Consider the following 27,410-nt stretch of genomic DNA (forward strand, 5'->3'; position numbering starts at 1 on the left):
CCGCACGCTCCCAGCTTGCTTACCTCCTCCCGTCATCATCGAAGCCCAGCCACCAACAGCGCAGGGGAAACATGTAACCACATCTTTATTTGAAGACTTTTCCACACATTCAGAAATCAGCTGCAGTGGGGCTGCTTGGCTACGTGCCACTCGGTACCCACGTTTTGCATGGCTGCGTAGAAAGCCAGCAGCCTGCCAAATGCTCCCAAACCGGGCACTTGGCTGGGACTAATCAATAGATGTGCCCAGTCAAAGCCATACAGCCTTGCTTCTGCTCTCTGGCTGAGGGATCAAACTTTATTAATTATCCCACTTGAAACTGATTCTGTTTTGCAATAAAAATCTCAGCTCCTGGCCTCAATGCTCTCAATGAGTAATTCCATCAAGGAAACTCCTCTTGCAGCACCATTCACAGAAGGAGATTAAAAATGGGGAGAGAGTATGTTCAGAAAGAAGCTCTACTGAGCCATACTCATGACTAATCTCCCTGTCCACATGCCTTTGGTCACCAATTGGAAAAGTCAGTTTGCGATGCCCTCGGTACTTGGCAGCGTGCACCTTCTGCACTTTTATCCGTACTCAAATGCATCCTTGCGTCTGCGTGCAAGATTAGACCAAAACGCTGCTACAACACAAACAGCAGACACCACGTATATCAGCTCACTGAGATCAAAGGCACACAGCAGCAAAAAATGTAATTAAAATGTTAAAATTAAACAGGAAGGCATCCATTGTTTAATTTTTTGGCAGGCGTGTTCTTTCAAACTGGGACCTAATTCCACTCCAGCACGCTGACTGCCCTTGGAGATGGCAATCAGGAGAGCTCTGCCGGATTTATCGGCTGCTGGATTTGGCGGTGGGGGAATCCCACACTTGCTTTACTTTTGCAAGGAGAGGTTTTCAAGCACAGTCTCTAAAAGAGCACTTAGAGAAAGTGCTCAACTCCAAAGGATAATCACTGCAGTGTATGTATTCTGCAGCAATAAGCCAATTTCCAGTATCAAACCTAACCCCATTGGGCTGGGCACGATACACACCCACGGGCATCATGCCCCCTTACAGTCCCAACAGGGAGCTGTGACCTTGCCGTGTTCAACCACTCCCAGCCACCACTCTCTCCATATGAAGGTTGTTTTAAACGGGGTAAAAAACTGATGCAGAGCAGTGCTTTTTTGTGTGCAACATCGCCTCTGCATGAGTAGCAGCAGGGGGAAGCAACTCTGTGGTTTTAAACTTGCAAACAGATAAGGGATTTGTCTTGTTTTGTTTTGCTTTGAGCATACCTCCAGCACACAGCCAGGGAGAAGATTATTCTGAAAACACTTCAAGCAAGGCTCAAGTTTGCTTGTTAAATAACTGTAAGATATTTCCTGGCATCCTAGGGTATTTTGACTTGGATGCTGAGGGCAGCCATAGGCCATGACACAGCCCACATCAGGGAGGCTGAAACAAAAAAAAACCAGTTGTCTCCTTGGTTTTTGGGAACCTGGCAAGGAAGATTTTGTTACTTCTGTAGTATTATTTGGGATGCCACAGAGGCTTTTCCCCTAATATTAGGAATATTGGTAAATGCAGTGTCAAATATGGGGCCCCAGTACAAGCACACAACATGCAAGTGCCAAAGGATTTGAGCTGAGGCTCATCACTTCAAGCCAAAGATACTTTGGATTTGCAACACCTGAGAAATAACACAGGAGGGCAGAGCATTAACATCAGGAGAAGTGAAGACTGAGGACAGACACAATAAACTTCTTTCTGAAATTCAAAGAACTACCGAAGAGCTGTTGGTGTAAATTATTTCCTGATGTATCAATGATCTTGCTGATGTTAGGTAGCATTTCTTTCCAAGATCTTCTGGGCAGAATTTCACCCTCAATACTTCAGGTTCTTGAGCACTTCTAGTGAATATTCACTCAGGCTGTTTGCAGCAGGCTCTGGTATTTCTCATGGAATAAAGATCAAGTTGACGGGTCAGCAGTTTTGCAAGACAGTCAAATCAGATTTATTTCTGACAGTGGGTCTGGGACTGTACACCTCCCATCTGAAAATTTATAACACTTTATTGAAATCTTCCTGCTCCACAGTTTTTCTCCTGCTTCCTTAACACAGAGAAACAGGACACTACCTCCCCGCTGCTGCCTGGCACATCTCAGTGCCTAGAATGCTTGTTGGGATCTTCTTAGAGAAGAGACATCCCCAATCCCCCAGCAAAAGCCCCCTGGGTAGGGTGTCATGATCTCTGCCCACTCTGAAAATACCCACGCTAAATTCTGCTTTGTGATGGCACTGCCAAACTGGGGCTGAGGCATCTGCACCAGCACTTAGATGGGAACAGGAGCCCACAGAGCTCCCCCCGACTTTTATCCAAGCTCCAGGCTGCAGCACTTTCTGCTCCCCACAGCATTAGCTCAGCAGCTCCCACAGGCTCTGCCTCTGACACAGCCTTCTCCCCAGATGCTACGGCATTTTGGAAAAGGCACAGACAGAACAGCTTGTGCAGAGAAACACATTTATCTATCCATGAGAACATCACAAAGAAAAGAAAGGTAAAACAATAAAGGGCAATGAGCACATTACTTCAGCCTTTCCTGGCCAGTTTTCCTGGATCATGCACATACTCCACTGCTTCAAGGACCAAAGCTGGCATTAGGCTCGTGAGACCTTTCTGCTTTCCTCTCCACGCTGAGGACCATAACACTGCTTCATGCCATAGACGGCTGCTCATCTGGAAAACCCCCTCTCTTGAGGGGCCACGTCAGTCTAATCCTCTGCTGATGCTTCTCCCCAGCAGCGTTATGAAATACTCAACCATGACAGTAACCGAGCTGTCCAGTGCAAGACTCCCTGCCTGGACTTCATTCCCTCTCACCACAACCAACCTCTGAGCCTGACTGACAGGAGTTCTCACCTCTCCATGCATTTCAGCTTAGGTTTGAGCAGTTTGCAAATGCATACAAATCCTACTTGAAAAAATCTTCTGGATTGTGCACCCATGGACTTGCCCACATCCAAAGGCTGCCAATGAGGCAACACCTAATATTTTTTGTTTATATAAAAGGTTCTTGGAGAATACTTCCTTACTTGACTGAATGCCATTACCAAACCCTTTTAATGCCATAATTTGTATCTACAATTATAATCGCCGAAACACCCATCATTTTATGCGATTTAAGGATTTCCTTAAGAATAGGGAGCAATATTAGCTTTTCTGAGTGAAGTATTCTGAGTGGCAAAACACGGCTTCCAAAGACAAACCCGAGGAGTCTCTATAATGGCCAGAAGATAAAACTGTGCAAATTAAACAAAGCAAAAGCTTACAGTTTGTCTATATTCAGTATTCTTTTGCTTTTGCCAAAAAGCAAGCAAGCTGTCACCTTAGCAACTATGTCACACTTTGCAGTGCATATGCCACTTTGAACAAACACCTTAAAAGCAGCACCTCCACACTGTGTGCTCCTTTCCATAACGTTCTTTACAGCACTTTGCAGATCCCCCCTGAGAGTAAAAGCCATTAAGACCCCTTTGGCCAGTTGCCAGGCTGGACAGCCAGACAAGACGACCAAGTGCTGTTTTCCACACTGCACCCCAGGCCCATAATACTACTTAACCGCTTTTCTTCGGTGCTACAGGAGAAAGCTGCGCTTGCAGAGGCGTGGCGTGAGCACTTTGCTTTCCATCGCCAGCCCTGCGCAGAGCCCAGCGTTACCCGCTTTCTGCCTCCCCCCTTCTCCTGCGTCGGGAGGAGGTCCCCTCTCCCGCAGCAGAGCGGAGACTTCAGCCAGCGACCAGGAGGTCTCCTGCCCCTTGCGATCACACGTAGTGCCATGAATCCAGGTTAACTCAGGGACCAGAGGATCCAAATGATGAAAGGGTTTTATCACAAGCACCTCCAAGCCTGTCCTCCCCCGACCGCAACATTTGAATCCAGAGATGTCAACACGCAGGGCTTTTACCTGGGGCTCCAATTATGCAGATGCTGATTTACAGGAGTGATGACTGAAACATCTCCCTCATAAAAATTGGCAAGGAGACTTTAACCGTGTATGTCTAATGGCAGAACCCTCTATCTCCATGCATCTTCTTGCTAGTTTGAAAGTCAGATCATTTTTGTTCTTCCTTTCATAGAAACCTGGTTTGCATATATAATCAAATTTAGCATTAATGAGTCTCTCTCCTCATCTTCTATTCCTAATGCTTGCAACAGCCACACTCAGATAACACCAGCAGATTCTGCCATCGAGAAGGTGGCTTACCATAAGGAGATTTTACCAGTTTCACCCAGGGATTTCCACGGAAGCAGTACATAACTCCAAAAACTCCTGCCTCCTGTAGCACTGTATCTCAACCATATGTGCTAATCCTACATAACTCATTTATACCAGGTCCCACTCTGGGCTGCTTGAGAATCACCAGGTTTTAAATGAATCGTTAGGTGACCTTTTAAAATCAACTCTTCCACTATCACAAGATGAGCCTAAGTGGAAAATGGTAGGCACTTTTCAGATGAAAGACGTCATTTATCTGCAATGTGGCCAGGCATTGCTGACCTTTTCTCCTTCTCTCCTTGCCTGTACCAGCATTTGCACCATTTTAACAGCAACTTTTCGATGGGACAAGATTAGCACAGTTCTCAGTTTCCAACAAGATATGCACACAGATAAACATGCATGTGAACAGCGTGCAGAACAGCCAGCTCTCTGCAGTCTGTGTAAAACCATGGGATCACAAGACAGATTTTCTGCTCTTTCACTTGTGTTCGGGGTTTTCAGTCTTTAGGGCTTCCACCCTTCTTCTGCTACACTGATCTAAAAGCATATGGTTTATCAAAGCCAAAGGTTTCAGAATCACAAGACTGCCAGAAGTTGAGACTTTAAGATGACAACGTAAAATACCATGTAGGCACTGTTATTCTGCTGCTGCTTTTATCCCAGTCCCACTGACAGAGTGACCTATGGCTTTCACATCTGTGAGACTACAGAAACTTTTCAGATCCCTCCTATCACACACAACAGAGCCTGATGTCTAACGGCAAAATCCACCTCCCGGTTCTTCCTCATAAAAATGATTTGTCCAACAGAGTTTCCGGCCTGCAGATTACCGATGCCCTGATACGTGTTCAGAAGCTGTACGTCCAATGACAAGGGCCAACAAAGCCGGCTCACAGGGCCCGGGTCTCTCGGACACTCACATCCCGTTGTTTCACTGGGGCAATTTTTGTCTGTACAGAGCTACAGTGTATTTTGCATGCATTATGCTAAGCTGCCTATAAGGAATCATCCAATTAATGACAGCTTACAGAGAAGGGTTAGTTACACAGTAATTACCTTTCTAATATTAAAATACCACAGAAATGGATTTACATTTTTTGATTGTGGCACATGTTTTGTTGACCTGACACTACACATACAAGACCTTTGAGGTAGTAACTTCGACCAGGTTTTCAAGAACAGCTAGGTACCCAAATCCTAAGGCAGACATCAAAAAACCTGATGATACGTTTTTCACATGTGTTTGTGTATCTGTCCTGGTTTTGGCTGCGGTAGAGTTAATCTTCTTCATAGTAGCTAGCATGGGGCTAGGTTTTAGATTTGTGCTGGAAACAAGTGTTGATAACACAGGGGTGTTTTCGTTACTGCTGAGCAGTGCTGACACACAGCCAAGGCCTTTTCTGCTCCTCACCCCACCCCACCAGTGAGGAGGCTGGGGGGGGGGGGAGGGGGGCACAAGAAGCTGGGAGGGGACACGGCTGGGACAGCTGACCCCAACTGACCAAAGGGACATTCCATACCATATGGCATCATGCTCAGCATATAAAGCTGGGGGAAGAAGAAGGAAGGGGGGGACGTTCGGAGTGATGGCGTTTGTCTTCCCAAGTCACCGTTACGCGCGATGGAGCCCTGCTTTCCTGAGAATGGCTGAACACCTGCCTGCCCATGGGAAGGAATGAAGGAATTCCTTGTTTTGCTTTGCTTGCATGGCTTTTGCTTTCCCTATTAAACTGTCTTTATCTCAACCCACGAGTTTTCTCACTTTTGCTCTTCCGATTCTCTCCCCCATCCCACCGGGGGGGAGTGAGCGAGCGGCTGGGTGGGGCTTACTTGCTGGCTGTGGTTAAACCACAACAGTATCCTACATATCAAGATGGATGGACCCAGCACTAGATGCAGCATCTGATCCTGACATTACATAAGCAACATCAGCAGGCAGAAAGAAATATTCTTTTTATTAAGATTTTTCTTTCAATATGAGGGTAGAGAAGATCAAACACTCAACTATTCCAACCCTGCATCCATGAGGAGCATTAAGCTTCAGCAAGGTTACCCTGCTCCATCATCTAAAGTCTCTGCCCATGCCAGAGTAGACAGCAGCCTTCTGGTTAAGCAAAAACCAAACAAGCACAAGCAAACATGATTAAGAGTCTCAAGCAACTATAAAATATCTCAGGCCCATAATACACTAAACAGAGCAAACTACTAAATCACACATGCCTCATGCAAGCATTACCTTCTTAATTTTTTTTCAATTATTTCCATCATCTCAAGATATCTAGGCTTTTCTAGGACACACTTGAAAGCATGGAGCTACTTATGTCCATTCGTATGCATGCAAATATAATCCAACAAAAGCACTCCATGGTCAGATGAGCAATCAGCATTAGGACAAAAGACAAGACTTATTATCAGTCTTTCAAGATTTGGATTCCCTTTGCCTTCCAAACACACATCTGTTTGCAAGGCAAGGGTTGCTAACCCTTTCAGAAGCTATACAATCAAAGCAAACTTGACTCTTGCCAGGCTGGCAACAGCCTGGCCTTTTGCCTGGCTCACAAATCAAATGACCACATTGTGAAGGCAAGGAAGCAAAGCAAGGTTAGCTTGGTCCATGTACACACAGAGTTTTGAAACCGCCCTGCAATTCCTTTGTGCAATTTCCACCAGAGATGAATGGGGATTTGTTGTCCAAATGCCCTGAGCTGCTTTGGAAATCTCTGGCACATCCCATGAAGGTGTTCATGAGCAGTGATGATCTGCACTCGTGCAAGGCCTGGAACGTATTTTTTCTGCACAAAGGCCAGAATGAAAACAACTCCTCAGACATATTTGGGTTCATTGAACATCCTAATGTCCACTTCCAAGTTGTCCTATCAAGAAAAGTCCCAGTATCCACAAGGTTTGTCCTGCAACATAAATGACTCACATCTGCCCTGACACAAGCAGCACTGGCTTAGACAGAGCCACTTCTCCAGTCTTTGTGCCCAAAATACCCCCTCTGCTGTGCCCAGACAGGGCTGCAAACTGGCAGAGCAGGGAGCCTGTTGCACGGTATTTTAAAACAACAACCTGCAGATAATCAGCAGGGCAATCGGTGCCTCCCAGCTTGCAAAACGGTGGAGTTTCTGCATCTCTGCTATTTCTCAAGGATTACAGGGAAAGGTGTTAGGGAAGCACTGCACCTACTGTTATTTTACACGGAAACTGGACAAATGTCAGGTTGCTTTGGTCTGCAGGAGGAAAGTTGTTTGTGGCAAATCGCTGTGAGGAAACAGCAAAGTAATTAAAGACCTCAGCCTAGCGATACAAAGTTTCTGTTTTTACAACAATATTTTTGCAGGTAACCAGCTGATTATACATGAGGTAATTCATATACACATCGCACTGTGATGCAGAGCCCTGCTTTTCACTTCATTTGCTTTTGTAGGGCTCCAGGGAGGCAACGACTGCAAAACAAACAGACCACGACTGACAAACTTGCTTGTCTTGCTTACTTTTTGCAGACCCCAATAAAAGCAGTCTAAACACATCCAGAGATCCACAGGACTGAAATGAATCCAGGGAGACGAATGAACATATTTCTTCTCTTTCATCTTTCCTTATTCATTATTGTCAGGTGCAGGTATAGGACAGTCATTTCTCAAGTGAAGTTGTAATAGTGTTTGTGACATTGCAACTGGTTGTAGTGCCACAGTAGATTATCATGAGAAACAAGCTTCAGAAGGACACCCTCTTCTCATGCAAAGATCTGTGGAGTAACAGCCAAGGGAACAAAGAGGAGCAAGAACAAATACGGCTTTTAAACAGCTTTTCCCTGCCCCCAGCACATGCCATGAAGCAAGAGTTGAATCAAAGCTGGAAACACCCAGGGCCTATCTTGTACAGCTGTGTGCAGTTTTCCAAGCCCAGATTTGTGATCCACATACTGTAAGTACACAATCTATTACCAAGGTAGAGTTCAAAAACTGCAACTCTTGCTTAATTGCTAAAAGTCACTTTTTTTCTTCCCTCTCTCTCAACCTTTCCTGGGCCTCAGCCAATACTGTCTCTTAATGGCTTCTAAATGCAATTTCTTGGCTGAAAATAAGATTACAAAGTACATGAGAAATACAAATGAAAACATATTACAGTGCTGTGAATATTCAGAAGAATCAGTCTTATCTCAGCATCTTCTCTCTGGGTCTTAGGTGATAAAGTAGAAGTTTGAAGAAGATCAGATAAAGTCCCTGCTCCTCTAGGCAGAGGTCCATGTCTGAGCCAGACTACAGGTAAACTGGACTTTGCACACCTATAGATTGTTTCTGCAACAGTTACAGTTTCACACTTGAGAAACCTACAGCCACCCTACCCGTCTCCAGACTTGCAAATGTTTGCACTCATCAATACACAAATTCCAGCAGCACCGTTGTACAAGAGGTTTATTAATAAAGATGTGCTGACCCCTGAGCCACCGTGGGCCTGCCCAAACCGCCCAAAAGGTGAGAGTGCAAATTCAAGGCTGGACTGCCTGAGGACATTTTCGGTCTACACCACCTCCACCCTACCAGCCCTTCTGAGGAACCCCCCACCTCTGCCATCTGTGGTGCAACACCACAAAGCCTCCCCCCAAGCACGAGAGCCACCCAACGCCCAGAATTGCTGCGTCACCAGCTCGGCTATGAACTTTATTTCTCTGCAGATGCAATCTAGGACTCAAGTGGGAGGTGTTAAGAGGTGCCATGAGTAGCATATGGGCTATAGTACACAAACAACAGGGCAGAAACACCAGTTTTCCCCTTCTTACATTGCAGAAAGGGCTTTCCCCACCTCTGTGTCCTACCTGCTTGCTTTCCACACTAGAAATCCAAACCTTGGCTTTCTGGGAAATATGCATTAAAAAAGCCTAAGTTTTCCAAAAGCAGAAGTTAACACCTCCCTTTTAGATGACAAATAAGCCAAAAGAAGGCAACATTAAAATTACTTGCACTTGCTTTCCCAGTTCCTAAAACTCTGTAAAACTGGGTGTTATGATTCAGCTGCCACGTCACTCGCAGGACACCGGTCACACCCTCTGACAGGTGATCACTGTAAAGCTCTGAAAAACTCATCAGTGTTAACAAGAGCAGGTTTAATAAATTCCACTGTCACCAGCACTTTTTGCATAAAAAGCCCCACTCACACATCATTTAACACCTGAAATGAAACAGCTGTAAATCCAGCAATTAGCGGTGTAATTTGCCTGTTCTGATCAAGTGCACCAAGGGCTGAGAGGCTGCCAGGGAATGTGGAAGCAGACGCAGAATTTGCTGGAGCATTTGGTGGTTTTTAAACTTTAGAATTATAATTAGGCTGAAAAAAGGAGTCTGAGGGAGAGACGGACACTTAATTGAGACCAGAGGTGGTAGAGAGAGGTGGAGAGCAGTTGGTAGGTGTGGTGAGAGAAGGAAGATGGGAGCAACAAGATGAAGTGAATAGAGCTGGAATTTGGGTAATCCAAAAAGCCTTTCAAGTATATATTAAAAAAAAAAACAAGTCTTCCACTCTCTGAAGTATCATATGCTAAAATGTGCTTAATTCTACTCACACATACATTTCAAAAAGAGAAAAAGTAATTTCTCAGAGCACCTTAAATGTTGACACACTCTGCATCCTTCTCCCGCATTCCCTTATTGCCAAGGACTGATACACCTCAACCACGTCCGAAGAGCCCTGTTTACACACAGCCACATGTGCATTTATCTATGTACAAACAGGCAACGTGCAGCCAGAGCAGCCAGAAGAGTTCTACGTGTGGCTTTCAACCATGACAAAGGCAGCTTTTATATTCGGCTGTTGGAAGAAGTTACAGACCTAGGAAACTGCCAAGAGAAAAGGGTTCCCACTCACTGTCCCGAGGATGCCAACACACCGGGGTGAACAATTTCCTCGAAGGCCACAGCCTGCGCCCCCCAGCCCAGAGCCCTTCCCAGAGGAGCTCGCTTCCCAGCCACCATCAGACATAGCTCCACCGGGCGGATAGTCAAAAGACTACGCTCCCAGCAGCTATTTGCCATAGAAGTAGCTTTGCTCCCCGTTCTTCTGCTTCACGGCGAGCGCTGCAGAATGGTTGAATCACCCCCAGACCGGTGTCCGGAGCTCAGCCCCTGGGTGTCCCGACTTCTCCTTGAGGTAAGAGCAGCAGTGCCGGATGGGTTTGCGGGAGCTCTGGGCGAGGAACACAAGGGACCTTGTCCATCCTCTGCATGCAGGTCACCCCGCTGCGGGGCCAACCTTGTCCCACGCCCATGGCACCACCATGTCCCCATCACCCATTGCCCCAAAGCGGGACCTGGTGCTTTGGGGCACCCAGCGGGGAAGAGGAGCTGCTAACTGCGGGCAGGGACCGGGTCCGGGGTGAGCAGCTGCCCCCAGCACGCCAAAACACCCCCTTGCAAACAGCCCGCGGCCGGGCTGCACGCAGCGGGTGTGAACACGTGGATAAACCCACCCGCACGGGAACGCGCCCCCCAAAATACGCGGCTTACATAATTCCCCAGCCAGTCGGCGTTAGGGGAATGTGATTAATCCTCCATGACATGTTCTGAACTTTCCGTTCAGAGAGGCTCTCTCCTCCCGCAGACCTACTGGCGATGAATGTCATTTGACCTGCAGACTTCACTACGAATGAGCATCAGAGCAACAAACAGTGACATTGCTCCGCAAACCAATTATCTGCCTCCTTCCCCGCTCGGCCCAGAAACAAGTTTGCTAAATGCATAACGAGGATTTCCCCCCCCCCCCGTTTTTAAAAAACAAATCGTTTACATTCAGCACAAGGATGGGGGGGGCACTCACAAACCCAGCCCCCAGCCCGCCCCGCCGGCCACATCGCTGTAGGATGAGAGTCCCCATGCTCAGCCCCTCGCCCCCACCCCCGTGTCCCCTGTCCCCAGCCCCTGACCGCCGTCCCAGCCCGGCTCCCACCTGTTCCGCGGGGCGCAGCGCGGTGCGCGCACTTTGGGGACAGCCCCCCCCGCCCTCCCCAGCCCACCCGCGGCCGAACCCCCCCCGAGACTCACCCACTCGAGCACCCGGAGGAAGGCCAGCGGCTCCTTCACCACTCGGAAAGTGCCCGCGGAGGCGAGCTGCGGGCAGAGAGAGGGAGTCAGCGCCGCGCCCGCTCCGCGCTCCCCCCGCATCCCGCCCGCCCGCGGGGCTCCGCGTACCTGGTCCACCGCCTCCATGGCGCCGCAGCCCCGCGGAGCCGAGCGGCGCGGAGCCGGGCGGAGCGGAGCCGGGCGGAGCGGAGCGGAGCCGCCCGCCAGCCGGGGATGCGCGGCGCTGCCCCCGCGCACGCCGGGCGGAGCAGCCGGGCGGGGCCCCGCGCCCCCCGCGCCGCCCCGCGGAGCCGCCCCGCGCCCCGGCACCGCTCCGGCCTCCGCCCGCTGCCCGAGCGCCGCTTCCCCCGCCGCCCCGCCACTTTTTACAATTATTATTAACATTTGCTTCAAAAATATGTAATTTTTATTTCGGGGCAGGAAGGAAAAGGAAGACGTCGGGCAAAGAATTAAAAAAAAGACGACAATAAACTGCCTCCCCAGAAACTATCAACATTTTAGTGGAAGCAGCGGGGACAGGGGACGGCACCACGTCGCACCGTGTCCTTCTTTCCCCTCCCGCGGCAAACTCGCCTGCCGCCCCCGGCCCCCCGCGGCCGCGGGGCTGCAGCTCTGCTAGCCCGCTCCCCAGGCGCGCAGTCCGGCTTTTGTAGCATTTCCTTGACAGCAGAACAGCGTTTTCTGTCTTGCATTGCCATCGTGCTGGCCTCGTTTCCCAACGTAGCCTTAATAATTGTAATAGATCCTGGGTGGCACAGCCTGGCAGGAGCAGCAGTTCCCTGTGTCCGTGCACGCTTGTGTTGCCCTTGCTTGCCGACAGCATTGCCGCTTCCTTGGGGCATGAAAACATCACCATGAGGGTTCTGTGACGGAGCCAGGTGCTACCCCAGCAAAGGCTCAGGAAAGTGCTGAGGGCACAAACCCATCACCCTATTTAACAGCACATATCCAGCAACTAGACTTAGACTCCGATTCTGCAAACATTTGCATATTCACTTAACTGCCACCCTGACAACCAGTTGTGCCACCAGAAGGACACCAGTGCTCAAATAGGATTTGGGCCCTAAGTAGGTCAGAGACTGCCATATCTGCCTAAAAAAATACCTGAAGCTTTTATGCCCTGTAAGGAATCAGCCATCTGCAAAAGTTTAAGTCATCAATTAGTTTTTCTCAGACTAAAGCTCTATTTAAAAATAAAAATCCAAATGTATTCTTGGAGTAAACAAGATGCATGTGGGAAGGGATGAATTTTTGAAGGTTTCATTGGAATTTGAGGCAGAGGATTTCGTGTCAAAGTCATGGATCTGCAACAAGCCCAGCTGTTGCTGGGTTTTTAAATATGTTTTTTTAAATAATCTTTTTTTACCCTATCAAAACCAGCTTTGAGGTCAGAATTACAATGACATTTCATTTTTTCAAGAAAAAACCCAAACCAGTTGTTGTATTTTATGCCCTCCTTTCTGCCCTAGGAGAAAAAACAGGAAAGAAAAATGGAGAACTTTTCCTTCCAAAATGTTATCAAGTAAGCTTTTTTATTTATTTAAATAACAACCTCTAGGAAATACAACACACTTCTCAGCAATTCCAGTAACTGCCTGCTGGTGACCTAGTGCCATGGGAGGCAGACTCCCTGCGCAGATGCAGAGGGACAGAGCATCCCTAAGCCTCCAAAAGGCACAAGCAGGTAGTGAAACAAAATTTGCTCTCTGACTTTCAGCCACAGCTTCCTCCACTAGTGCAGAGATGCAGGGCCAGGTCACTGCGAGCCACCTGCCTTCAGCTCTCACACCTGAAGAAATTAGTTCAGTCCCCAAGAACAGGGTAACCATGCTCCATCCTGCAGAGATTTCCAGCTCTGGTGACTCAGATATCAGCCATAGTTAGTCCAGCACAAGTAAGCACTCAAGTTCTTGGCTGTGGGAAGTTTCATTGCTTGTGCTTTACCATGGCTCTCATGTGCCATTTCCTTTAATAGGTTTCTTTCATGGAGAGACTTACAGCTGTGGATGTATTGAAGCAGTTCAAAACATCTCCTGAGAGATTAAAAAAATACTGAAACATTTAGTAAAGGCATAACTGAGCAGTAGACTGGGGAGATGTGGAGAATCTTTTTTCCTTAATTTTATCAGGAGGATATTCTGGAAGAAACATATGCCCAATCTCCATTGACTGCCATGGGGAACTGGAAGCCTAATTCACTCACCCTTTATTAATTACCTCCTATTGTAATACTGAGATTTTTAGTAGCACTTGAACTTCAGTTTTCAAAACATGTCAAAGGCAGAAAAACAAAAGTAAATATTCTTAACACCTTCACGACTGGCAGGTTGGACCCCCTTGAAGACTGGGATGGTTTCCCCGCTGCTCTCTAGCTCAGCACGCTTGGGCTTGCAGCAGCTACAGGAGCTCCCTCGTGCTGCATTTTCCATTGCCTTTCTACCATCCCAGCTGTGTTTTGGCTCTGTGCCCTCCAGTGCTCGGCCATCCCTTCCTCAGCTCCCCCTCTGGCTGGAAATCCTTGCAGAACCATGGCAGCAACCTGACTTTGTAGTCAGTGCTCAGTGCCTCTTCTAGCCTTTATTAAGTCTTCCAGATGGCTGTTAGCATTTGTACTTCAGTATGGCAAAGGGTCTCTGGCTTTCACAGCTGCTCTCTCTACGCATGGTCCCAGTTAGCTCAGAAGTAAGAGCATCTCCTTCCCAGTTCTTGAGCCTCCTAGTACAAACCTTGTTCAGCAAATGACATTAGAGATCCACACTTTTTTGATACTACATAATAAAACACACTCTGAAACACATGTTCAAACTAGCAGAGATATGTCTGCAATTACTGGAGGTAACAGCAAGAACCTATACACCAAAATGCTAATTTATATTCACTGTTCTCACACCTGGATGACTGTGCTTGACATGCATTAATCAAAAAATGCCATAGAGGTGCAGTTACAAACCTCCACGATGAATGAAAAATAGCCTGGGGAGACCAGAAGTGTTTCACAGGGACAGGACCTCACACCATGAGCGTGCTCCCTAAAGACAGGAACCTCCTACCCTTTCCTTTCCTTGGAAAGGGTCCACCAGTGCCATAGGGGAAGCGGCATTGCCAGGCCTGCATCACTGCTGGGGTCCAAAGTCCCCCACAGGACGCTATTGCTTTAGTACTTTTCCCACTTCAATTTGGAAAAATAAATTTAATTGGCATAAATCCCAATATGGCAAGTTTAAAAGCTAAAGTCCTCATTTCAGGATTAGCATCTTGTCCAGCTGCAAGCAATGATTTCTTTCCTGTTTCTAGGAAGCATGTATCCTGATTTTTCATGTGGGTACAGAGGGTGGGAAGCTTCCCTGATTAATGGCAAGTGTAAGAACTACATCTGTTAGATGTTATGTATCAGTAGGAAAAGCAACAAGAGGTACCTACCTCTCACTCTTACCTTGGAAAGATTTTCCCCCAGAGCTTTACCAAAAGATACGTTAGACTTCTTCTGACCTGCCTGAACCTGTATTCTGGCAAATAATTACCTACTCTGTCCTCCAAGCACCAGGCCAACTAAATTCAGCCTTTTTCTCCACACCCGTGGACTGCAGACCATGCTGCGCTGGAAAGCAGCAGATCAATGCAGGCACAGCTGTGCCAGCACCGCTCCTGAACACACGGCTCAGGATCACATTGTGCCTGTGGGAATGGAGAAATGGTCACTGCAAGAAGGGGACACTAACTTTGGGGATGGTAGCGATGCTGTCCCTGCCAGGGCTGCAGCAGGCAGAAGCATTCCAACCTCGAGGGGCTGAAAGAGAACAGCAGGGATTTGTCTTTGCTTGGGACACCTTATTTCCATACACTAATGAGGAAATGGTAAGGAACGATCTCTTGTTCTGCTAGACTGGACGTTAAATGTAAGCCAGATATACTCACATACATATATGTGCATACACACCTATAAAAAGCAAGTAGTTGAAAATGCATTTCTCCTTGCATGTGGCAGAGCACAAAGACTATGACCCATGGGTCATCCAGGCTGCAGCAGTGAGGACCAGACGGCAGGGTCACCCAGTTTGAAGTGAGTTTAAGGCAACTGGTGATAGCACCAGTGCTATTTTTTTGTGAGCAGTTGGGTGTGGAAATGAGGTCTCGCACACGCGCTAGGAGGACCATATGGCGCTTAGCACACCAGATTTCCCAGCTCCAGCCAGGCCTCAGTCTCACACTCTACCTGTCACTCTTCTCAAGATCCACACTGCCGAGGGTCATTTCATCCTCTCGGAGTCTCCATCAAATTTGTTCGCAATCCATTATCCCCAGAAAGGGAGAGCTTGGTGCCATCTCTTGGATCTTTCTGTTGTTTTTAAAGCTACCAGTCATTTTGATTAGGTTACAATATTTTCCCCTGGGGCTGTATTCTCCACCAGAGAGCTTTTAACCTTTTCCTGGCACGAGGGAGTTCACTCTCCCATCCTAATGCCAATTGCCAGTCATTTCATGGCTTGGCTTCATTTGTTTGATGTCTTCACTCTAAAATTTAATAACAGATAAGCAACAAAATATGAGGCCTTGGGATAACCAAGAATTGCCTTCCATGTGACTAGGAACCACACGTGGGGATCCGTGGGAGAGACCAGTCGCTGTCCCTTAGGTCCCAGCCAACTCCTGTACCATGTTTTCCAGCACCCATGAGCCTCCCCCCTTGTTCCATTTTAAAATTCTAGGTTTGCACCCCTGCCTATAAATAATCCTTAATAAACCTAATTTCCCAAGGAACCTAATTTCCCAGTTTTCCTTGTGTCCAGAGGATAGGGCCAAGCAGGGACATCGATCCCCTGCACCATATCTTAAGGTCAATAAACTGAAATGCCACAGTATTGCAGAATATTCCACCCTCAGAAGCTGAAAAAAGTCTGCATACAGAAACCCACGTGTGCTTGTTTCAGAGCAAAATAGCTTGGAAAAAATGCACGTCTCGATATGTTGCCAGATAGACAATAAAAAGTCTTCAGGACTCATATCAGTAGAGCAATGAGGCCATTGCTCATTATTAAGCTAAAGGTACAAAAGTATTTTTAAAAGGAGCTTTGTTGAATCAGCATTTGTTTTTCTACCAACATGCACAATTTCTTTAAGCAGAGTTATTTTCAGAGTATGGTATGAAAATAATTACGGAGCACTTTCTAAAGGTTCAGTGATTAAGACAAGCAGCCAGCTGTTTGGCTGCACAGCTGATGTTGACCAAAACGTATCATGTCTACAAGTCAAACTATCTTAATAAGATTTCTAGATCTCACACAAGACTTACAATTATTTCTCCCCTGATCTCTAAGAACAGCTGCAGAAATCATCTTTGCTGTTTCTTTTTGGATTTCAGTTATGTGCCCATGAAATGAAAAGTCATATTATTGAAAGTCAAGTTTTCCCAAGTCCAAAACGTTTGCCTGACTTCGCTGCAACCTTTGTTCCGTGTACAAAGAGTGATCCTGATTTGATTTTAAGAATTAATCAGTCATTTTTCTTTTCCTTCTTAATCCTTCACTGACATCAAGTCTTGTAATTTTTGATCCTAGCTTCCAGAGAGCATTGTCTGGCTTTAATCAAAAGCATTCTGTAATTAGGTTCCAGCTAATTTAGCTTAGACTATTTAAAAGCAAAAAATAACCTTGCTTCCTGGTAAAACCCAGCTAAGTTTCAAAGGAGCTGAACAGGGGTAGCTTCATTCCATAAATATATTGCTGGCAACCAAATCCTTCCCTAAAAAGCATGGGGATATAATTTATCCTGGGCATTCTGAGGGTGATTTTGTACACAGGAATAAAAAGAGCACAAATGAGCATGAGAAGCACCGCTGCAGTCATATTCTCTCTCTCTCCAAAAACCTGGGTCTGGAGCTCTAGAAGGGATGCTGTCAGGGCTGGGATCCTTCAAATCCAACCTACTTTTCCATTTCATCCTTTACCAAAGCAAATGTTTGAACGCTAAATTTTTTTTTCCTTAAAGGGAGAGGGAAAATGTCAGTGCACCGGCTCCGAGGTACAGCTGCAGAAACAAGAGCTGCTTTGGGGTAACCAGAGAGGAAGGTGCTTGCACCACATCCTGCATGGAGATGATGCCCTCAGCTGTCCCAGCCCCATGAGGGCCACCTGTGCTGTGCCCTGGCCCAATGCCCATTTAGGGCAACAGAGCAATAGCACAACCCTGAACCCACCTTGCTACTGTTTTGCATGAGAAAAGCTCTTTTCAGGGTAAGAATTAGAGGGTCCGGGCTAGCCAGTGGAGAAGATTCACCTTGCCAGCTCCAGGATTGAATGAGAAATACCACAAACCCAAACTTTGCCCCCAAGTACTGGTATAAAGGACATGCACACCACTTACATCCTCAGAAAGGGATGAGGTAGGCACACGGCATGCACATCTCTGTATCCCAGAAGGTATTTCCCATGTCCTTCCCTTGCTAGGGGAGCATCTATTCCCTTCTCTCAGTCTGGATTAAAGCTCTGCAGTTTGGCAGCACAGTAGGTGCAAATATTCCAAAACACAAAGTGGAAAAACCAAACTCACCAAAATCCCCAAATTCACAGCCCTGCAAGTTGGAAGGCATTTTTCACAGCTGGCTGTGTAAGATAGCTAATAAAAATGCAAAGGATAGGAAACATCCCAAACACCACTGCTCTCCAAGGCATACCCTTGTAACCCCACATGCACCCACAGCCTGGAGCCCCGTCACTTGAGAGCAGCAACAGCTCTTTCTCCTTAAAACTGCTACTTGCCTTTTACCTTGCTGCCTGCTGGTCTGAGCTCTCACACAAAGCATGGGAGGAAAATTCAATCTCTTCTCCAGCCAGGGAAAGTTCAAACTCACATCATCCTTTCCAGAGGGTGCCCTGAGCACAGGGCTGCAGATGAGGCCAGGCTGAGGGGCAAAGCATCATCTGCTGTGCAGCCCAGGCAAGGTCACAGCAGCAAAGGAGATGCTCCAAATAAGATCAAAATACTCAGCAGGTTTCACTGGTGAAAGCCTGGCCATGCTAGGCATTAAAGACAGAGACCCACTTGGATGTTCTCGTAAAAGGCATCTAATTAGTACTTGATGGGTGGGTAGGAGAGTTAAGCATGGCACCAGTTCCAATCTGCAACAGGATTTCATGAAACTTTTAGGAAATGAGCAGCTCTCTACATCCCACTTTTGGGGATCAGAAACAGAAAATGGACTAGACAAGTGTAAATTATTGGAAAGCAAGAAGCTACAGGTCTCAAAAAGTGACTGCCTATAACATCCCTGAACATCAGCCCCCGCGCCTCTTGTTCTTGTTGCAGGCAATTCACACCTTATCTTTGCTTTCCTTGCACTGACTACAGTTTTCCCAACTGATTTCTCAAGCTTTGGAGTTGAACAAGAAACAGTGTTGTAAACCTTCAGGTTTTAATATGGAATTTTGCTGGAATTTAATGGGAAGTTTTGTTAGCAATATGAATAGTTTTCCAGCATGTGCTGAAGTCAGGTTATCAGTAGCACCTCAAAACAGAAGATTTATTACCTGTCATAAAGAACACTATTTAAAACAATAGATAATCACCAGAAAACAACTGGAGACATTCCTTTTTATAACAATTAACATAATATCCCTTTCTCATGCTAAACTTTATCTGAATTTCCTTCAGATCTGTAATCTGGCTAAAGCTGTTGGCAACAGTCATGCTGCTTGCTGACATACTATTTATAGCACTGTTGAGAACACTGAAATCCATTCCCTCCTCCCAGGACTATGTTTTTAAATTTGTGGAGTTTTAAATTTGTGTTTCATCAAATTGAAACTAGTAAAAAACCTTGAGGTTTTTTTGAGGCTTGGTAGAAGGATTAAAATGCAAAAAAAACCAACCCCAAAAGCAACTTTTACCACCCATTCCAACAGCCTGTTGAGTTCATTTTTCCTTGCAGCCCTGTGCCTCGCAAGACACCTGCAAGGAGGGGTGCAGCTCCCACGGGGCAGCACTGACGTCTCCCCTCCCCACCAAGGGCTTCCAGGCCCTGCTGCATCCTCATTTCCAATGAGGGCTCGGGTGCTCGCAGGCAAAGCTGGCTGTGCAGCTTCACAGGTGCCCACAAAGGTGGAGCAGAGCCTAGAGCCTCACAACTAGACAAACCCTGACCGGGCTCTCCTCTGCCCCAGGGACAGTGTGGAAGGGGAAAGCCCCTCTTCTCAATTTGTTTCCAAGGGAATCTAGTTAATACTCCTGAAGTTATTATTTAAGCACTGTAAAGCACAGAGAACCAGCCAATGTATTACTCCTACTTACCAAACACCACCATTTTTATCAGTATAAATTAGCTTTCCCATCTGGTTAGAAATAGCCTTTTAGACTTGTCCAAACACCCACAATGCATGAAATGGCAGAGAAAATAATTGTCTTCTGTTTTGAAGAACTTGGACCCCGCTTCTTTGCTGGAAAGGGAAACACCAGGGGACCCTGCAGGACAGAGAGCAGGCAAAGCCCACTAACATAAAAACCCCAGTGAAAGGGTGCTACCAAACACAAGAAACAGCACAAAAACTGAAGGGGAAAAGTATGATGGAGAAAAAATGAAAAGGAATTAAAGCCCCACAAATACAACCAAAAGAGCAACTAAAAAGAAAGCAGGCACAGCCCAGCACAAGAATCTCAAGTAGCTGCAGTTGGCCAGAAGATACAGAAAGCTTTGCTGGAGGGAGGGATTCTATTGAGTTAGCTCCTCCCAGAGGCACCATTAAGTCAATTAGCAAGAGGTGGGGAAGGTTATGTATAGTGCCTGACGGGGCCTTCTGGCTTTTTTTTGGGGTGCGTGGGGCAGAGATGAGAGAGGCAGGTAGGGCTTTGCATGAGGCAGCAGTGTAGTACAGGGTTACGCACTGAGCTATTCCAAAGTCTGGCTAGATCTACTGAGCATCTCCTGGTTTAGTCATCTTCATAGCTATGTGCTTCCTAAGAGAAATAAATTTTCTTTTCTTGCTGAAGGTCATTTGTCTTAAAAATGAGAAAAATCTTGAGTTTTGAGACCTTAAAAAAAAAGGGAGTAGCAGAAGGGAATTCTGCAGCATCTTCTTTCTTTCTGTTCTTCTCCTTGAATTTTATCACCTCTTGTCTCTCAGACTTTGGCTTTTGGCTATATTTCCTGCTGCAGTCTTCAGAAACATTTGAAGTCCTGCAAGGACATCTCTTCAGGTGCAGAAGGAGCTGGGGGCTATGGCAGCTCTCACAGAATCAGTCTGGGAGATGGAAAACAGAGGCTTGAGTCTCTGAAATAACTTATCTGGGAGAAATTATAAGTTCAGGCTGTCTGAGAGCATTTGGTAGGCCTGAGGAAGAATGGGAGGCTGAAGAAGAAAATAAAGAAGGTTCCTTTCCCCCCAGGCTGTTGTCAACAAAAGGCAGTGTGGTGACATTGCACCGCTTTTTTCCAAATCTGCCTTGGCAGAAGCAACTTCTAGAGCAGCTTGATCTTTATGAAGGCCGTCTAGTTTATTTCAATGACCTGTATACACCAGAACTTCCTGGTGAGGCTGGAGATCTGTAGAGAAGTCCAATACATATATATACATATATATTCATACACATACGTTAGTGGGTGACAGTCCTAGCACTTAAAAGGAACAGTGACTTTGTTGGCAGTGTCTCCCCATAGTAGTGCAAGCTATAGGGGACACGTGTGACCAAAGGACTAAATCCAGCTGTTCTGGCCTTCAGCAGGGAGCTCCGCAAGTGTGACTAGAAGGACAGGGTCTGGCTATTCGTGTGTCAGAGGACAGCTATGAGCCAGTGGTGCGGTATGGCCACAAAAAGGCAGACACAGTTATGGACCCTCTCAGGGATGGTATTTTCAGTGGGGATAAAGGAGTGTTTGTACCCCTGTACGATTTGGCATGTTGTGTGATGTTATGGCCACCCAGGAACGAGAAAGGTGTAATCACAGGGAAAGGTGCAGAGAGGAGGATGAAAGAGTTTAGCTGCTTATCTGAGCAAAACAAGACCTGCAAGGAAGCATTACTCCTATCCAAGTGTCCTGAGCGTGCAAACATACTGAAGGCTCAAGTCTCAAGTTCAGTCTGCCTGGCCAGGAACAGCAGTTCTCACGCACCTACTGCTGGCCCCTTGGCCAAGAGGCTCAAAAGCAGCCCTTGGCTGTGTAAGTGCATCCTTGCACCTCCCTGGATAGGTACCATGGCATGGGAGCTGTCAATCTAGAAAAAAAAGGGGCAAATCAAGGCTTCAATGGACAACTTTTGGTACTTCCCACTGGGGAACTCGCCATGTGGTTCTTCTCTGCTCATTTTCTCCTAGCACTCTGGCAGCCGTCACTGATGTGAAACAGCAGTTGTGGGGTGAGAGTTTGGTGCTGGGGTTTTGGTTCAAACCTGAAACTGAGTCTGGCTGGATCGGTTCCTGACAGCGGGGTGCCCTGGGAGGGTGGTAAGATCATCTCCTGAAACTTAGGCTGTTTCATGGTTTCTCTCTGAGGATGGATCTAACCGTGCCAGTAGTGTTTAGACTAAAAGCTCAATCGTGTTTTGACAACAGCTTTTCCTGGTGTGATGGAGAGGAGCATATCCCATAATCTGTTTTGCCCAGGCTTGGGTCTCGGCAGTATTTAATAATCTAGGTTTGGATTCTCTATAAATAGAGTAAAAAGCTCATGAGTCTCCCCAAGACAGTCTCCTTCCTCTCCTCCTGAGTTTAATGCAGACCACCTGCAAATCTGAAATCCAAATACGTGCATGAGAAAAGAGGCGTGTTGCACCCAGAGTGCCCTGCTCCCTACTCCTGTCGCTGCCCCGGGGGAGAGCAGGGGCTCAGATTAGGGACAGCAGCGACCGACGTGGCCGGGCTCTTTTTGTCTCCATCACGTGAGTGAAATGAGGGAAAAGGGGAAATAAGCATAAACCCTGAAGAATACGTTGTTAAATCAATTAATTTTTAATCCTAAAATATTATAGAGGTCTTAAGCAAAGCGGATGAGTATATGTGTGTGTACAAGGAGCTGATCCGGTCCTGTTGTGCTGGAGGAAAAGATTTGAGAAAATCCATCATGGGCAGGTAGCAGATTGAAGGAGCAGAAGAAAGGACTCCTCCAGCCGAAGAGCTGGTCTCCCCCACATTCATTATTCACTGTCTGAGCATGCAGGCCCAGGACCCACAGGAGCTGCTACATTTCAGAAGTAAAAACCATGGTAATTGATGTTGAAAGGTTGATATTAAATACCTTATTGGGACTTACTGACTTTTTCTTTACAGCGACTTTCTTATAGACTCTTCTTAAAGACTATATCTTTACAGTGCTGTATTAAACACTCTGTCAATTTAAATAATTGGATTAATTTAAAAAGATACAGGTCAGGCGATTAAAATGCTTTTAAAAAAATATTTCATAACACATTCCTTTCCTTTGATGTGAAAATGGGCGACAGCCTGCTTTGTTTTACAATAAAATCCTCTATTGCCACAAACAACCATTGCACTAAATGAAGAAAACAATTAAGCCATTGAATGAACAAAAATAGAACAACATTCTTTGTGGTTTTAAAGGACATGCTATTTTTTTGGTAAACCCTTACCAGTAATGAAAATTATGTGCATATAACAACAGGAGGAAATAGATTCTTAGGAAGATTTTCACGACTCTCAAGCAGGACACCTAGTGCAAAATCTGCTCTGTGCTGTTCAGTGCGAATGTGAGCGCAGCAGGATTTGGGGTTGTTTAGTTGCCTTTCATCTAATTCTTTTAGAGCAACTCAGTTTGTTGTGAGGAAATCCATGATCATATTTCTTTTGTAAAAGCAAAACATTTAGATCATGGGGGAAAAGCATAAATTGAGGACTATTGACAAGCGATAAACAATTCAGCAATACATGTTAAAGATGATGAGTTTTGTATTTTAATGTGTCACTTCTCCAATATTTGAGCAATTTTTTCTGTCTTTCATAATTCAGATGAAGTATAATTCAATTTCACAAATCAACAGTTCATTCCCAATCCTCATTTGTACAAAAGCCTTTTTACACCTTTTTTGTAAAGCAAAAAGGGCCTAAAAATGAGAGTAGTTTGCTGGCACAGCATAAAGAATTCAGCGTGAGTAAGAATCAGATCCCTTACCTAAAATGTGTCAAAAAGAAAAACTGCTTGTATTCCGTGATGACAGGAATAATTTTTGGAAATAATGGCCTGATTATATGCATGTTTACATGTTAATCTGAGCTTGCAAAAAAAAAGTAATGTTCAAAGTGAAAATCAGGGAAGCCTAAATATTTTATAAATATTAATTTGTTTTTTGTTTTACTGTGCAATTTGTCACGGTGGATATTTTTAGTCAAACTTCCTCTGTGTTGCCATCATACTGCCTTGACACACCTGGCAACACACACTAGTTACCATCTCCCTTTCTCTGCTGCGTGGCCATACCCAGCAGGGCAGAGGAGGGGCTTTTTTCCACCTCTGGTTTTGAAGTTCTTAGTGGGCTTGGGATGGTAAAGAGCAAATAAAAAGACCGGTGTCCAGATACTGATGAAAGAGTTGTCACTCAAACTCTTTAAATCAGTGATGTGAGCTCCAGAGAGCATGATTTTCAAACCGCCGGTTCTAAATCGAGCACCGGCGCCAGGCAGTGAACTCACCACCCTTCCCGCAGGACATTTCCAGTGGGATTTGTTGCTGCGGGGCTGGGATGTGCATCAAGAAGTTGGGGCGAGCCAAATTTCTGCCCGGGGATGGTTCATTTCCTGGCCATTTCCATTCCCACGCAGCGTAAAGCACTGAAGCCATGCAACTGCCCCGCGCCCACCGTACCCGGAGCCTCCCGGGCTCTCCCGGGGGACTGCTGGCCCAGAGGATGCTGCTGCACCCGCCCAGGGCTGCTCGGTGCTTGGGGGCCGGCAGCCCAGAGCAGCTGCAGCCGGTCTCGTTCTGATCCGCACGGAGCTAAATCTGGAACAAGTCCTCCGAGATCAGTGGCGTTTCCCTTGCATAAAGCCACTCTACGGGAAGGCAGATTATCCCAGACCAGATGTCACTTTGGGCAGCCGCTGCCGGCTCCTGCGTGGTGCGGGCATGACTGTCTGCATCTTTCTCAGCTTTTAGTGGGCTCTTGCACTTACCTTAGCTTCAGCTTGAGGATCCAGGAAAGTTTGCTCTCATTTCTTGTTTGTCTACCTTATTTTTCAGGAGCTCAGTTTCATTGTTCATAACCACAGGCCTGGCACCTTAAAACATGATTTGCTAAAATAAAGTTAGGATTCTTTACAGTCAAATTTAGGATACACAGGGATCAACATTTTTTACAGTCTTTAGGGCTGAAAACTTACATTTCATCAAACAAAAGCCTGAAATTGTTCCTCAAGGCACCACAACTCTAAGTAAATACCTAAGCATTGCGAGGCTTGTGATTAAATCATGAGATCTGTCAGCACCGGAGCATGCAGAACAGCCCCTTTTAGTCTCTCGGCCAAACATGATCATTGCAGTTCATCTACCGTCACTAGCTCTGGCGCTGGCCACAGCCTAGCCACACACAAAACTATTTGCTCCTATTGAACAGACCCTCCAGCAGCAGCAAACCACCCTGAGGTCCTGGGCTCCTTCCAGGAGCATTGCTCTGCCTCTCCCAGAGGACAGGAGTGAACAAGCCTTGTACTGCCCAAAACCACTATCTGGACAATTCATCTCTTCTCCCTGAATAAAGGAGAACTTGCCTGGCTCTGCATGAGCATATGAGTTTCAAAGCTGGCTGTGTTTAACTCCGAGCGAAACAGAGATGGGATTTATTACTTGTATTGGAGAGTAATTTACAGTCTTGGTCATGTACTAGGAGCCGTAGGAATGGAGAACAAAAATACTTTGTTTCAAAACTTTCCCAAGAAAACCCAGATTTTCTTCAGTTGCATTTGCCATAGGTAATTGTGTAGTTGCTGAGGGAGAAAAGATGGTTCTGTAAGAACTTCTGGCACAGATCACAATACACTCGCTCGCGAAGGAGCCCTTGAATTTGCACAGATAAAAGCTTCTTCCTAAACATCTGTGCAGTCAGACCCTGTCACACACATTATTGTGAGAAAAGCAAAAGCGAGAAGGTAACCCAAACATGACGAGATATCATCAAGATTTAGAGATTGCAAATATATTTGCATGTCATTTGCACCCTCCTGGTCCCACTCTAATCAACAGCACAGCATCTGGACCTGTATTCTTTGGAGGCTCTAAAGAGCAAATGAACTTCCCTTTTGCTTCAGTTTCAGACATAGAAAGACATCAAAATAACACCAGGGATAATCAGTGGCTAAAGTATACATCATTTTTCATTGTATACACTCCCTAATCACACTATGCATATGCTTTCCCTAATACATTTTATGGCTACAGCATGAAAAGCTCTCTTTGGAGCTCTTTTGTGCAGGTAGACTTTAATTTGGGGGAGAGAGAAATGGAGCAGACATCTGTGCTCCATTACATAGCTTGAGTTTAATTTTGAACAGAGAGAAATGGAGCAGAGGTCTGTGTTCCACTATATAGCTAGAGTTTCATTTTAGGCAGAGAGAGAACAGAGGTCTAAGCAATGCTTTTTCCCTGAAAGTTCATACCTATGGTGCCAGCTGAGAGAGGCAACCTTTGCCCATGTTCCTCCAATCCCTGCCGTACCTTGACCATGTATAACTTCACAGGGAAAGAAGCAGGAATATCTTATATCCTCTAGCATATGTGGTATTTCACTGCAGGAGTTTAATGCCTAGCCATAATATTTTTCTATAACCCAGCACGCAAGTCAAAATTCCCAGTGCTTTCAATTACTGGACATCTGAGTGAAGAAACTGCTGCTGATAGGATTAACCGTGGTGCAGGGTAAGTGGCACGCAGTGACCCATGGGGACCTTGGAGCAGTTCCAGGAGCCGATTTCTGCAGCAGGAGCAGGGCTGTGCAGTCAGTGCCGGGTGGCCGGGGTCCTGCTCGTCGCACCGGGGTGAGCTGGGCAGTTGTAGCTGCTGATTTCGGCAGGGATGGAGTATTGAATGCTGCAGGGGCGTGAGAGCGAACCCAGAAACTATTGCTGGTGGCAATAGGAGTCCCATGAATTTCCTGGGGGTAGGGTTGGGTCTCTGATCCCCTGCATTATTTCAAGCAAGGTATTGCATCTTGAAGCTGCCACTGAAGGAGACAACCTAAGTTGTCTCTTGTCCTTATAAATATAGCAGTATGACCCCCAGAAATCTCATCTGATGTGATAATATGCTGCTGGTTCTGGGAACCGTAGCAGGTCTCCATACGTAAATGAGCAGCTCAGTTGCACAGCATAAATGTCAGGCTAGACCAGTCGTGGCGCTCCTCTGGAATGATTTTGTATGTCATGGTATAGATCTATGAAAAACAACCCAGTTAACACTCATCTGAGATAAATGGCATGATTATAGTGATCATATATAACATACGAGAGCTATCAAAAGGCAGAGCGTGATATGGCACACACGGTTAAGGCTCTCTGGCTTCATGATGTGTGTAGTCATTTGGATGGGAGCTACCCGTGTTGTCTGTGCTTCCCAGTGCACAGAGCATGGTTTCAAGCATAGACAAAAAAGGATCCTTTAGGTGGGCTGATGCCTTTGTACTCTGGATTTAAGAATGAGGACTGACAGTGCAAGTGAATATACCCTGAAACATTTGCATCGCAAGGAAAAGCAGCATCAATGCTCACCTAAGGCAGGAGGGGCAGAGAGCTCTGCCTGCCACCTCATGCTGTCTGAGGCCGTGGAGGATTTATCAAGTGTCAGCCCCAAGTATGGTTTGGGTATTTGAGTTTGCCTTTCACACAAGATTTACATGCTACCTGGTGCAATGGGTTCCCAAGGGGGTGCAGTGAGGGCTCAGGGATGTGGTACCTGGGGGAGGCAGAAGGGGGAAAGCTGCAGCCCACCTACTTCACCTTTCTCAGCGTGTAACTGGCGGAGGAAAAGTCAGCAGAGATGAGAAGCCTCTGCAGCCTTCAGTCCCATATCTCCAGCCAAAACGCAATCCAAAGAGCTTTTATTTTAGTCACAAAGAATCAAAAAAGACATTGGAGT

The 27,410-nt window shown here is 46.3% G+C and overlaps 1 protein-coding gene across 1 annotated transcript in view; it reads right to left on the minus strand.

Annotated features, from left to right (window-relative positions):
- SYNPR (synaptoporin) overlaps positions 1 to 10,801 on the minus strand; it is a gene marked incomplete at its 5' end in the record, with an annotated part of 109,035 nt that extends 98,234 nt beyond the window's left edge. The window contains one exon of the mRNA XM_072876422.1: positions 10,775 to 10,801. Coding sequence (XP_072732523.1) covers positions 10,775 to 10,801 — 27 coding nt within the window. The remainder of the gene's footprint in view (positions 1 to 10,774) is intronic.
- Between the last annotated feature and the right edge of the window lie 16,609 nt (positions 10,802 to 27,410).

The sequence above is a fragment of the Ciconia boyciana genome, chromosome 11 (assembly GCF_034638445.1).
Source record: "Ciconia boyciana chromosome 11, ASM3463844v1, whole genome shotgun sequence".
Lineage (NCBI taxonomy): Eukaryota > Metazoa > Chordata > Aves > Ciconiiformes > Ciconiidae > Ciconia > Ciconia boyciana.